Raw genomic sequence first — 14,826 nt, forward strand, 5'->3', positions numbered from 1 at the left:
CATTGTCTACTTTAACTGATAATGACCAGTGGGTTCTCCAGGGGCCGAGTGATGTGAACTGGCACACTCTAGTGTCCCTTACCTGCCTCTGACCACAAGGACCCATCACAATTAGATATTCTCAGGGGCCCTTTTGCTTCTGCTTAGAATCCCTTTCGTAAATTTTGTTAAGAAGCTTTGATTTTTCCTAAGTTTCCTGCATATAGTTTGTAAGTGTAAGTTGAGGGCAGTGTTACTATTCATAATAAAACTGTTTAGTATGTAGAGACTGTAAGCATGCAGACCTGGCATTAATGACCTCCTTACTTACCTTAATTTTTTTGTGTGTGAAAATGCATTAATCTAACCATGTTTGTAGCTCCAGAGGAGAGGGAACAGATGGACAAAGCTTTTTGTTATGGATACTTACATAGTTTTCTAGGAACCTAAAGAATGGTTGTAGTGTTCTGGGACATTTTGATTTTCCCTGATGATAGGATCCTGGTGAGAAAGTATTTAAGGTTTAGCAAAACCTTGAATATAGTAGATATATGATTCATATAATCTGGCTTTTTTTTTTTTTTTTTTTTTTAAGTAACCTCTACACCTAACACGGGGCTCAAACTCACAACCCCTATATCAGGAATCACATGCTTTTCCTGAGCCAGCCAAGCACCGCTATCTGGCTCTCTTTAAAGGTCTTTCTTCTTTCCTTTAGTGAGATTAGTCGCCTGGACCTGGGTCTGAGTGTGGAGGTATGGAACAAAGGACTGATCTGGGACACCATGGTGGGGACCGTGTGGATTGCACTGAAGACAGTTCGTCAGTCGGATGAGGTCAGTCAATGCATTGCCCATTTGGAGGTACATTTCTAGCCCGTGCTTATCTCTATTCTACCTCCATTCAGCTAATACTCATCCATGTATCCATGCATCTCAGATTGCTCTGTCCTCCACCCCCCCCCCCCCCCCTTCTAATTGGTGAGCACTATCCTGGGATCAGTCTCATTAAACTTCCTGAGCCTGGGTCCTGAACTCTGCTTTAATTCTTTAAGTCACTGGTTCCCAGGGAATTGGTTTCAATCGTCCATCTTCCACATGTAAAAGAGTTTAAGGAATTACCATGCGTGGCAATTTTCATTCATACTGTCTCTATACATTATTTCCAAGACTAGTTTTCTACCTCATTTCTCCATAGACACACTCACTTTGAACCTAGGAGAATATGTATTGTATTCCTGTTTAGCTTTAACCTTGACAATGTTTTCTCTGGGAGTAGGGATAATACAGGTGTGCCTCTCTTCCCTAAATTCTTTTAGTTCTGGCTAAGTCTCTACTTCCCCAGGCAGACTGGAAGTTCATTTTTATTGTGGCCCCAGTTCAGGTCTACTTTAACTAGCAATGTGAGTAGCTCTCTACTGATTAGAAGTGGTAACACATTTTAAGTGATACACTCATTAAAAATTGTGCAGATTAAATGATGATCTATGGATATGTTTGGTTTTTGAGTGTGGTACTCTGGACTTCTATCTGCAGTGGGCTTGCAGAGAGCTGAGCACAGTGAAAGCTTCCTTCCACCAAAGAAGGAGAATGGCAGCCACATGCAGCAGAGGCAGGTTGTGACGGTGGTGTGTTTGCCTCATCAGGATGTGAGTGGTCCTCAGGAGCTCTCCAACAAGGAAATTTAGAGAAAACACCAGCTCTTAAACCAGGAGGAGGGGAGCCATGAAAGGAGTAAAGTTTAATCTCAGATCTCTGTTTTCTAGGAAGGGCCTGGAGAGTGGTCCACGTTGGAGGCAGAGACACTGATGAAAGATGATGAGATATGTGGAACTAAAAACCCAACTCCTCATAAGATTTTGCTTGATACAAGATTTGAGCTGCCTTTTGGTGAGTCTGTCAGATTAGACATTAAAAACCATTTAACACTTTTTAATGTATTATTAACCATTGTTTGCTTGTCTCATTACTGTATTTTTTGCCTTGTCTGGTATCTCTTTTGAGGGCATTCTGTCTTCTACCTTATTCCCTATAACATCTAGTCTAGGAATGGTGCAGACTCTAGAATGGTGCTCATTAAAGAATCCACAGTAAATGCACTAAGTTTTCTGTGACTGTTCATTTTAATGACTTAGGAAATATTTGCTTGTTCGAGAACATCAATGACTTATTCTTTTGACAATTTAACATACATTATTTTGAAGTGAATATATGCCTTATGATTTATCAATTTAAACATTGAAGTAGCATTGATAGAAAAGCTATTTAAAAATAAATTTTAGGAGTGCCTGGGTGACTCACTTGGGTGACTCATTGATTTCGGCACAGGTCATGATCTTGCATTTTATGGGTGTGAGCCCCATGTTGGGCTCTGTGCTTCCAGCTCAGAGCCTCGAGCCTGCTTCAGATTCTGTGTCTCCCTCTCTCTCTGCCCCTCCCCTGCTCATGTTCTCTCTCCCTCAAAAATAAATGTTAAAAAAAATACAAATAATTTTTAAAATAGGAAAAATACATGTTAATAGCAAAAAATAAGTTTTTTACATATACAGTTTTGCTGGGGAGTGGATTTCTGGGCTCCTCACACTGTCAGTCCATCCCTCATTGCGTTTTATTTAATTTATTCATTTTTATTTTAAGTAGGCTCCCTGCCCAATGTGGGGCTTGAACTGAGAACCCTGAGATCAAGGGTTGTATGCTCTGCAGACTGAACCAGCCAGGTGCCCCTGACTCATTGTATTTTTTTTTTTTTTTTAATTTTTTTTTTTTCAACGTTTATTTATTTTTGGGACAGAGAGAGACAGAGCATGAACGGGGGAGGGGCAGAGAGAGAGGGAGACACAGAATCGGAAACAGGCTCCAGGCTCTGAGCCATCAGCCCAGAGCCTGACGCGGGGCTCGAACTCACGGACCGCGAGATCGTGACCTGGCTGAAGTCGGACGCTTAACCGACTGCGCCACCCAGGCGCCCCTGACTCATTGTATTTTAAAGAGACCTTCTTCTCTTTCAACACTGCATCACGTATGTTGTTATTGGTGGTGGTGTACATTTCTGTCTAGATTTTGAGTTTCATGAGGGGCACTTGTGTACTTTTTTTTGGTAACCGTAGAGTTTGCTTGGCACATGATAGGTGTCTGATAAATGTTTTTTTGAATAAATGTGAAGGTAAAATCTCAGATAAGTCTGTCTTTGATGTGAGTTAACGTGAATGTGCTAAGCTTGTGCCTCTGTAATAACCACATTTGGGATACAGTATTAAAAGCTTAATAAAGAGTCCTTTTTTTTTTTTTTTTTTTTTTTTTAAAGATGTTTATTCATTTTGAGAGAGAGAGTGAAGAGAGAAGGGGAGGGAGAGAATGCGAAGTAGGCTTCACACTGTCAGTGCAGACTCCAACGTGGGGCTCAAACTCACAAAACTCTGAGATCATGACCTGAGCTGAAACTAAGAGTCTGAAGCTTAACCAGCTGAGCCACCCAGGCGCCCCTGAAGGGTCCTTCTAAGGAAGAATTTTAGCTTACAGAATACCATATTGTGGCAAAGGAATTTTCTTTTGGGTATTCAGAAACCTGTGAAATATTCTGTTCAGTTATGTACTATTATCTTTTAAAAATAGTAATATGTGGGGCGCTTGGGTGGTTCAGTTGGTTAAATGTCTGACTGTTGATTTCAGCTCAGATCATGATCTCATGGTTCACGGGTTTAGGCCCCATTTTGGGCTCTGTGCTGACAGAGTGGGATTCCCTCTCTCCCTCTCTCTCTACCCCTCCCCTGTGTACTCTCTTTCTCTCTCTCTCTCTCTGAATAAACACAAAATACTAATGTGGAAAGTTCAGAAAATACAGGTTTGCAAAAGGGACATTAAAATTTCTAATCTCTTTTTTACGTGTTGAGATGTTTTGTTTCTTTTATTTTTTCATGCACATAATATAGTTTTTCCTATAAAATAGCACTGTGTATATTACATTCTGACCTGTTTCACTAATTACATAAATAAATGCATATAAAATAAATGCTATTCCTTTATAACTTCCATGGTTGATTTTTTTATTGTGTGAATACACAATGATAATAAAAGTAGCATTTGTTGACTAATTACTGTGTGTCAGTGGGTATATCACTAAGCATTTTTGCATATTTCCTCGTATAATATTCATTATTTAAATCCTTCGAGGTGGACCTAACTATTGTCTCCTTTTTAGAGATAAGGAAGCTGAGGCAGAGAATATTTAAGTCTTTTGCCCAAGGTCACATAGCTAGTAAGTAGTAAAGCCAGAATTTAAACTCCACTGATTTGGCTTTGGAACCTGGGCTTTTAATTTAAACTATAATACATTTAACCATTCCTCTTGGTGGGTATTTTGATTTTTCAAAGTTTGTGCTGTTATAAACAGTAGTGCAAGAAACATCCTTGTAGCTCTATGTTTTTTAAAAACTATCTTGTGGGTGAGGCAGTGCACAGTGGTTTAAAAGTTACCTGTTGAAAATTGAGTCTTTGTCACAAATATGTTCTTTTACTTACAGACTACCATGATTAGTACTTTCTTGTGTATCTTTCCAGAGCCAGTCTTTGAATATATAAGTATATATATAAATGTCAACCTCTTTTAAAAATACAAATAGTAGGGGTCGCCTGGGTGGCTCAGTTGGTTAAGTGTCCAACTTCGGCTCAGGTCATGATCTTGTGGTTTGTGAGTTCAAGCCCCGCATCAGGCTATCTGCTAACAGCTCAAAGCCTGGAGCCTGCTTCGCATTCTGTCTCCCTCTCTCTCTGCCCCTCCCCTGCTCGCACTCTGTCTCTCTCTCTCTTTCTCTCTCAAAAGTAAATAAATATTTAAAAAAATAGGATTTTCTAACACATTTGCTACACCTTGCTGTTATCCACTTAACAATGTACCTTGGTGAATCATTCTACATCAGAACATATAAACAGCTCTTCCTCCCCTCTCATTTCTTTTTAACAAGTGTGGAGTACACCATTTTATGGATGAGGAAGAACTATATAAATTAGGTTGTAGATTACTTGAAGGTTTTATTATAAAACTTTAAAATGTTGCCACCAGTTGCTGAAGAGCTGTTTCAGGGGAAGGAGGTGAACGTTTGAACCAGAGGGACAAAGGAGAAAGACCTGGATTTGATTTCTTCATGTGGACTACTGAAGAATATATCTATTTAAATGTCTCCAAAGTTGATCTGATCCACATATTGCCTACGTTTTCTCTTTTGTGTTAGATATACAGATGTCCTTGATGTTTTTATTTTATTTTTTTAATTTATTTATTTTTTTGTTTTTAAGTTTATTTATTCTTGAGAGATAGAGACAGAGCATGAGCAGGGGAGGGGGAGAGGCGGGGAGACACAGAATTCGAAGCAGGCTCCAGGCTTTGAGCTGTCAGCACAGAGCCCAATGTGGGGCTCGAACCCACAAACCGCGAGATCATGACCTGAGCCGAAGCCAGACGCTTAATCGACTGAGCCACCCAGGCGCCCCAATGTTTTTATTTTTATTATTATTTTTACTTAATGTTTTATTTTTTTAAAGTTTATTTACTTTTTGAGAGAGCGAGAGAGAGAGAGAGAGAGAGAGAGAGAGAGAGAGAGTGTGTGTGTGCAAGTGGGGGAGAGGCAGAGAGAGAGGGAGACTGAGGATTGGAAGCATACTGCCCACTGACAGCAGAGAGCGCAGTGCAGGGCTTGAACTCCTGAACCAGGAAATCATGACCTGAGCCGAAGTTGGTCGCTTAACCAACCGAGCCACCCAGATGCCCCTTACTGATGTTTTTAAGAGTTTTTTTTTGGAAGTTGTCACAGTCTTAATTGACTGGTTAATTGGTCAGTTTTAAATATATAGAAATGAGGATATAACCTTATTTTTTCTTCTTTTTTAAAAAACTTTATTTTGAGAGACTGTGTGCACACACGGCAGGGGGGAGGGGCAGAGAGGGAAGGAGAGAATCTCAAGCATGCTCTGGGCTGTTAGCACACAGCCCAACTTGGAGCTTGATCCCACCAACTTCGAGATCATTACCTGAGCCAAAATCAAGAGTTGGTTGGCTGAGCCACCTAACCGACTAAGCCACCCAGGTGCCACTAGAGAGAGAATCTGAAGCAGCCTCCATGTACAGTGCAGAGCCTGAAGTGGAGCTTGATCCCTGACCCTGGGATCATGACCTAAGTAAAATCAAGAGTCAGATGCTCAACCAACTGAGCCACTTTGGCGCTGTTTCTCTTTTTTTGATAGTATCCATCCTATTGGGTGTGAAGTGGGATCTTATTGTAGTCTTGATTTGTATTTTTCCTAATGATCAATAATGTTGAACATCTTTTCATGTGCTTATTGGTTATTTGTATATCATCTTTGGAGAAATGTCTATCAAGTCCTTTCTTGATTTTTGAATTGGGTTTTTGTTGTTCTTGAGTTTGAGTTCTCTATTCTGAGTGTTAATTCCTTATCAGATATATTTTGTAAATATTTTCTCTGTCTATGGGTTACCTTTTGATTCTGTTGATAGCGTCTTTTGATGCAGAATTTTTTTTTTTTTTTTTTAATTTCATGAAGTCCATTTTGTCTGCTTTTTCTGTCATGGCTTGTACCTTTGGTGTCCTCTCCAAGAGATCATTGCCAAATCCAACATCACTCAGCTTTTGCCCTATATTTTCTTAGAATTTTATAGTTTTAGGTCTTCAGTTTAGGTCTTAATTCATTTTGAGTTAATTTTTTGTATGTGGTGTTAGGTAAATGTCCAACGTTCTTTTGCATGTGGATATCTAGTTTTCCCAGCACCATTTGTTGAAACATGCTTTTCCCTATTGAGTGTTTTTTTTTCTTTTAAGATTTTATTTAATCTCTATACCCAACATGGGGCTCAAACTCACAACCCTGTGATCAAGAGTCACATGCTCTTCTGACCTAGCCAGCAAGGTACTCCTGTTATTGAATGTTCATGGTACCCTTGTCAAAAAATCATTTGACTATATTTTATTTCTGGGCTCCCTATTCTATTCCATTGTTCTATATGTCTGTGCCATGTTGTTTTGATTACTGTAGTTTTATAGTAAGTTTTGAAATTAGGAAATGTGAGTCTTCCAGTTTTGTTCTTTTCAAGATTGTTTTTGGCTATTTGGAGTTACTGGGATGCCCTATAAATTTTATTTATTTTTTTCCCTTATGAGTTTTAGAATGGGGTTTCCTATTTCTGCAAAAGAAATCATTGAGGTTTTGATAGTGATTGCATTCAATATGTAGATCACACTGGGTAGTATTGACATTTTGACAGTAAGTTTTCTGATCCAGTGGGAATAATAGAATATTATTTTGTTTTCTGTGAAGATGCAAGATCATATTCATGTCAAGAACCAAGCCCACCAGTAAAATTGTCCATCACTTTCTACCTTGATTATTTGTTGGAATAAAGGATTATTGGTGCATGATCAAATTATTAACCTCGTAATGTAATTTCTTCTTTTTCATGGTAGATATCCCAGAGGAGGAGGCCAGATACTGGACTTACAAATTGGAGCAAATCAATGTCTTGGGAGCTGACAGTGAGGTAGGAATTGCATTATTTACGTTACAGAGATGGGAGAATATTTCTTTTCTTTTTTTTTTTTTTTTAATTTTTTTTTTTAAATTTTAGAGAGCGTAACTGGGGGAGAGGGACAAAAGGAGAAAGAGAGAATCTTAAGCAGGCTCCATACTCAGAATGGAGCCTAACATGGGGCTTGATCCCACAACCCTGGGATCGTGACCTGAAGTGAAATCAAGAATCGGATGCTCAACCGACTGAGCCACCCAGGCACCCTGGGAAAAATTTCTTTATAGGACACTTTATAGTTTGTCAAGGGAAGAGGACCCAAGAGCATGTTGAAGAATGAAAGAATTTAAGCTACATTAAAGAAACAAGGAAGCTGGAAGATCATTGCACATTTAGAAGGATCTATCTTCTACTTTTTCTATTTTTCTCATTGTTCCCCATTAATGGCTGAGTTGGCACTAGTCTGGCTCTAGACTTTTTGGGTGGGAGCTTATACTAGGGAAACTGTTCTCTTGTTACAGAGATGAGCAGAAGGCATTTCTTTTGCTAATTTCCAGATGTTTGGTATACAGTTGACTCTTGAACAGCGTGAGTTTGAACTGTATAGGTCTAGTCATACACAGATTTTTTCTGATATAGTACTGTAAATGTAATGTGTAATAATGCAAACGTATATGATTTTCTTAACATCTTTTTTTCTCTAGTTTATTGTAAGAATACAGTATATAATACATATAACATACAAAACATGCATTGACTCCTTATCGGTAAGGCTCAACAGTAAGCTATTAGCAGTTAAGTTTTGGGGGGAATCAAAAGTTATATGTGAACCTTTGCCTGTGTGGAAGGTCAATGCCCCTAATCCCCCATTGTTCAAGAGTCAACTGTTAAGGGTGCCTTGATGGCTCAGTCGGTTAAGCATTCAACTTCGGCTTAGGTTGTGATCTCATAGTTTGTGAGTTCAAGCCCTGTGTTGGGCTCTGTGTTGACAGGAGCCTGCTTGGGATTCTCTCTCTTTGTCCCTCCCTCCCTCCCTCCCTCCCTCCCTCCCTCCCTCCCTCTCTCTCTTTCTCTCAAATAAAATTTTAAAAAGTCAACTGTAAATTGTTATTTGTATGTTCTTTTTAGGGATGCTTAGACTATCATTGCTTGGCCTTGTCTTATCTCCAGAGATAACTCTGGTGCACAAAAGGAAACACAGACAACTCAGTCCGGGCCATCAGGAATGGGGGATGTTTTTGTTATTGCTCGTGGAGGAAAAAGATAAGATTTTCATTTTTGGACATTTTGGGCTGTTACAAAATTGGTCTGATTATAAGGTAGAATTTGGAATGCCAACAGATATTTCGATGGAAATGTCTGGTAAGCAACTTCATGAAAGAATGAAAGAATATGAAGCTCAGGGTGTTAGATAGGGTGAGGAGCTATTGGCATAGAGTTAGGATTCATGAACATAAAGGTAGCATTTGAAGTCCCAGGAATAGAAGAACTCACTCATGTAAAGTATGTAAAAAGTATTTTTAAAATTTTTTTATTTTAATATTTATTTTTGAGAGAGAGCGAGAGGGAGAGTGGGGGGGGGGGAGTGCAGAGAGAGAGGGAGACACAGAATCTGAAGCAGACTCCAAGCTCTGAGCTATCGACACCGAGCCCATTGTGGGGTTTGAACCACGCACAGACCGTGAGATCATGACCTGAGCCCAAGTGGGATGCTTAACCGACTGAGCCATCCAGGTGCCTCTGTAAAAATTATTGAAGAATAACAAGGGGGAACATCAAATATAGAATATGGAAAAACAAGAGATGGAGAAGGAACTGAAGAGAGCAAGTAGAAAAAGAAAAAGGCTCATGGAACAAAGGGTAAAAGGGTTTTAAGGCAGAAATTCTTGATACTGTCAGATGTTAATGAGAACAAAGATGATGAGTAATGGAACTGTCACATTTGGCAATTACTGACCAATATTTGTGGCTTAGTTCAGGATTCCAAAATGAAGTGTTTTGATGAGTGTATTAGTTTCCTAGGGCCTCCATAGCAAAGTGCTATTAACTAGGTGGCGTACAAAAACAGAAATTTATCCTCTCAATTCTGAAGGCTAGAATTCTGAAATGAAGCTATTGGCAGGGTCAGTTCCCTGCTGGACGTTCTGAGGAACTGTTCCATGACTCTCTTCTGCCTTCTGGTGGTTTTCAGTAGTTCTTGCTGTTCCTTGGTTTGAAGACACATTGTTCAAATTTCTGCCTGTTGCCACTACCTCCCTGTGTGTCTCTGTGTCTCCTCACAGTATGTTCTCTTTGTGTGTCTCTGTCCAAATTTACATTTATCTTGTAAGGGCAATAGTCACTGAACTAATTTGATTACATCTGCAGAACCCCATTTACAAATAAGGTCACATGCATAGGTACTGGGGATTAGGACTTCAACATACTGTTTTGAGGAACACAGTTCAACCTGCAGTGAGTTAAATCACAGGTGAGAAAATGGAATTTGTGACAAGTGTCAGGGTTTTTTCTTAATTCACCTGAATCCTCTGTAGGCTGCCTACTATTTGAACTATATAATTCTTCTTATGCCCCAGCCAGTACCTCAACTTTTCTCTGTTAAAAGTTCCAATCTTTCTTCTCTCCTTGATACATGCCAAATCCACTCTGTCTTTTCCTCACTTTACCCTTTGTATTTTTTTGTTTTCCCATAGCCTGGGTGTAGAGTGGTATACATTTTCCAAACTCCTATCTTCTTTGTTTACTTAGTAAAGAAACAGATGGCTGGGCACCTGGCTGGCTCAGTTGGTAGAGCATGTGACTCCTGATTTCAAGGTCATGAGTTCAAGTTCCATACTGGGTGTAGAAATTACTTAAAAATAAAATCTGGAAAAACCAAAACATTGTGCTTTTGATTTTATAGGCTTTGCTGTGTGTCACTAGGCAGAATCAGATGAAGAGGTTAAAACAATAAAAAACCAAATGTAACTTCAGCAAATAGGGAGGAATTTTATAAGTTCTAAAAATGGTGGTTCTTGGCCTGTGGTTCTCAACTTCCTTTAAGATTTTTGCTTTTTGTTTCTATTCTAGGATTTGGAGTTCACTAAGTTTACTTCTTTCATCCCTCCCTATATCACCTGTTGTTAATGTTTTTAATAACTGTTAAAATATAGTTCATAAAGCTCACACATTTAAAGTATAAAATTTAGTATATTCAGAGTTGTACATCCTTAGAACATTTGCATTACCCCGTAAAGAAATCCTATGCCCTTAGCCATCATACTCCCAATTCTCTCATCCTCCTTAGTCCTAGGCAAATATCTACTTTCTATCTCTATACATTGACTTATTGTGGACATTTCATATAATGGAATTATACAATATGTGGTTCTTTATGATTTTCTTCTTTCACTTAGCATAATATTTTCAAAATTTCTTCCATGTTGTGGCATGTACACACTACTTCATTCTGTTTCATTGTCAAATAATATTGCATTGTATGGTTATACTACATTTCATCCATTTATCAGTTGGTAGACAATTAGATTATTTCTACTGTTGTGGATAATGCTGCTATTAACATTGATGTACAAGTTTTTGTTTGGACATAGGTTTTCTCTTGGGTATACACCTGGGAGTAGAATTGCTGGATCAGATGGTAACTACGATTAACTGTTTTAGAAATTGCCATACTTTTTCCCAAAGTGGCTGTACCATTGTACATTCCTACCAGCAGTGTATAAGGGTTCCGTTTTCTCCACATTCTCGCTAACGCTTGTTGAATATGGCCATCCTAGTAAATGTGAAGTGCTATCTTATTGTGATTGCTACTTTATTTAAAAATTTTGTTATTGAAATTTCCTAACATGAAAAGTAAGTAGAATTATTCCTCTCTTTTTGCTGTAGTGTTTTAAGACCAATCTCAGACATCATCTTGTCTCACTCACAAATATGTGAATATTTGTACATCTTTAATAGATAATGCCTTTTTTTATGTAGATGAAAAAACCACATACCCTTCATCACATTTAACAATAATTTGTTTTTTAATGTTTTTATTTATTTATTTATTTTTTTTTTTTTTAATTTTTTTTTTTTTAACGTTTATTTATTTTTTGAGACAGAGAGAGACAGAGCATGAACAGGGGAGGGGCAGAGAGAGAGGGAGACACAGAATCGGAAACAGGCTCCAGGCTCTGAGCCATCAGCCCAGAGCCTGACGCGGGGCTCGAACTCACGGACCGCAAGATCGTGACCTGGCTGAAGTCGGACGCTTAACCGACTGCGCCACCCAGGCGCCCCTGTTTTTATTTATTTTTGAGACAGAGAGAGACAGCATGAGCAGGGGAGGGGCAGAGAGAGAGGGAGACACAGAATCCGAGTAGGCTCCAGGCTCTGAGCTGTCAGCACAGAGCCCGACACGGGGCTCGAACTCACAGACTGTGAGATCATTACCTGAGCTGAAGTCGAACCCTTAACCGATTGAGCCACCCAGGCGCCCCTAACAATAATCTCTTAATGTCATGTCCCACCTAGTAAGTTCAGATTTCCATTATTGTCTCAAAGATATATTTTCACAGTTGATTTGTTCAATTCAGGATCCAAACAAGTTGTTCACATTTGGTTATTATGTCTAGTAAATAATTTTTATTCTGTAACTTTCCCCTTCCCTCATTTGTTTTATAGAATCCTGCATATTCTGGATTTGGCTGATTATATCCCCAGGGTTTTATTTACCATGTTCCTCTATCTCTGTTCTTTTAAACTAAAAATTATATCTAATAGTTCGAGGATTAGATTGAGACTTAGACTGAAGTTCTTTTTCGGTAGGGAGATGGTGTCTCATCTCACTTTAGTGATATTAAAATTCAACAGTGGAGAGGCACTTACTACTTGCAGTTACTTTCACAATAAACATCATACATGTGAAAAAAATTCAACAGTGAGTTCAACTGGTGTCAGCCAGTTTTATCCATAATAAAGCTTTCCCACCAGTCTTCCCACTTGGTTTTAGCAGCAGATAATTATTATTTAATTAGGGCTTGTAAAATGATGATTTTCTAATTATATTACCCCTCCAACCTTTATTTACTATGATTTGTCTGTGAAAAAGGACTTTCTCTTACAGCTCTTTCGTTCACTTGTAATAAAATTTGTACAAGAAAAACATTCTCTTTTGTTAATTTTCTTTTAAAAAATTTTTTTTTTTTTTTTTTTTTTTTTTTTTTTTTTTACTTTTTGAGAGAGGGGGAGAGAGACAGCGTGCGCACGTGGGAGAGGCAGAGAGAGGGAGACACAGAATCTAAAGCAGGTTCCAGGCCCTGAGCTGTCAGCATAGAGCCCGATGTGGGGCTCAAACTCATGAACTGTGAGATGGTGATGCGAGCTGAAGTTGGGTCGGATACTCAACTAAGCCACCAAGGTGCCCCTCAGTTTTCAAAATAATAGGAAACTTCTCCAGGCAATGAATGTGTTCTCTTTTTTTTAGTAGTGTATCATTATGAATTTATGGGTTTTGATATTATTGATTTGTTTCAATCCATTACAGTCATTATTCTTTTTGATACTAAAATCATCTGATCTTTCATTAGTGGTATCTCCTTCATGTTGGCTCCTGTGTACTTTTTTCTGTTTTTATCATGGAAAAATTATAAGGAGACTTAAAAGTAGAGGGAATAATAAAATGAAACCAGTACACATATTCCTAAGATTCAGTAATTATCAAGATCTTGTCATGTCATTTAAAAAACACAGTGTAGAGTCTTCTTAATTCTCCGGTGTGTATTTAACAGTTCCCATCCACTGGAACACCTTGGATCAGAAGTACTAAGTCAAGACTGGCTTAGGGATCTACCACTTGACAGAGTTGGATTGTACCACTATTACTTTTCCTCCTCATGGACCATTAGGTTTTCACTATTATAAACATATGCTGCAGTGAAGATCTTTGAGCCTTATTTCTGTATGTTTATGAATGAGGATTCTTTGGATATATATACCCAGGAAGTAGGATTGCTTGGTTGTGGGATATGCTCTGTTCAGCCTTACTAGATATTGCTCAATTGTTCTCCAAAATAATTGTACCAATTTATATTACATTTCCTGCTGCTGTGTATACTTACTGATACTTGCTACTACCAGATTAAAAGTATTTGCTAATCTAATGAGTGTAGATTATTATTGTTTTAATTTGCATTTGTCTGTTTATTGGTAACATGCAGTCATTTATTCAACAAATAACCTACCAAACACTAAATACCAGTCACTGTTTTTAGATGTTTGGTAAACACCAGAGGTTGAACAAAGATCCCTGTTCTGATAGATCAAATAGGAGGAGATAGACAATAAGCAGGAAATGTAATAAATACAGTAAGTATTAAAGTGTTAGAAGTGCTGTAGTGAGGAAACCTATTTTCTTCATGTTGATTTTGCATTTCTTTTGTTAGTATCTATTTCTAATCATTGTGAATGGCATATTGAAAAATTACATTTTCTAATAGTTCATTGCTGTTATAAGGTAGTGCTTTGTTCATATTTTTAGTATTCATCTTATACAGCAACTTTTAAAACTTTATTTTAATTCCAGTGTGATTAACATACAGCATTATGTTAGCCTCAGGGGTACAATATAGTGATTGAACAATTCTGTGTATTACTCCGTTCTCATCACGATAAATGTACATCTTAATCCCCTTCACCTAGTTCACCCCCCTCACCTCCCCCTCTGGTAACCACCCATTTTCTATATTTAAGAGTCTGGTTTTTTTTGTTGTTGTTGTTTTTTGTTTTGGTCTCTTGTTGTTTGTTTCTTAAATTCCACATATGATTGAAATTATATGGTATTTGTCTTTGACTTATTTCGCTTAGCATTATACTCTGTAGCTCCATCCATGTTGTTCCAAATGACAAGATTTCATTCTTTTTTGTGGCTAGTTAACGTTGCAATGTAAATATATACCACATCTTCTTTATCCATTCATCAATAATGGACACTTAGGTTACTTCCATAATTTGGCTGTTGTCAATAATGTCGCTATAAACGTAGGAGTGCATATATCCTTTTGAATTAGTGTTTTCGCACTCTTTGGGTAAATACCGAGTAGTGAAATTACTGGGTCATATGGTAGTTCTGTTTTTAGCTTTTTGGAGAGCCTCTATACGTATTCCACAGTGGTTATACCAGTTTTCATTCTCACCAACAGTGCACAAGGATTTCTTTTTCTCTACATCATCACCAACCCTTGTTGTGTCTTGTCTTTTTGGTTTTAGCCATTCTGACAGGTGTGAGGTGATATCTCATTGAGGTTTTGATTTGCATTTCCTTGATGATGCTCAAGT

The 14,826-nt window shown here is 38.1% G+C and overlaps 1 protein-coding gene across 18 annotated transcripts in view; it reads left to right on the plus strand.

Moving 5' to 3' along the window:
- UNC13B (unc-13 homolog B) overlaps positions 1-14,826 on the plus strand; it is a 252,510-nt gene that overhangs the window by 93,906 nt on the left and 143,778 nt on the right. For all 18 annotated transcript variants that reach the window (XM_045470007.1, XM_045470020.1, XM_045470021.1 and 15 more), the window contains 3 exons: positions 698-815; positions 1,745-1,868; positions 7,451-7,524. In XM_045470007.1, the coding sequence (XP_045325963.1) occupies positions 698-815; positions 1,745-1,868; positions 7,451-7,524 (316 nt within the window). The remainder of the gene's footprint in view (positions 1-697; positions 816-1,744; positions 1,869-7,450; positions 7,525-14,826) is intronic.

This window comes from Leopardus geoffroyi, chromosome D4, assembly GCF_018350155.1.
Source record: "Leopardus geoffroyi isolate Oge1 chromosome D4, O.geoffroyi_Oge1_pat1.0, whole genome shotgun sequence".
In the NCBI taxonomy this organism is placed as follows: Eukaryota; Metazoa; Chordata; class Mammalia; order Carnivora; family Felidae; genus Leopardus; species Leopardus geoffroyi.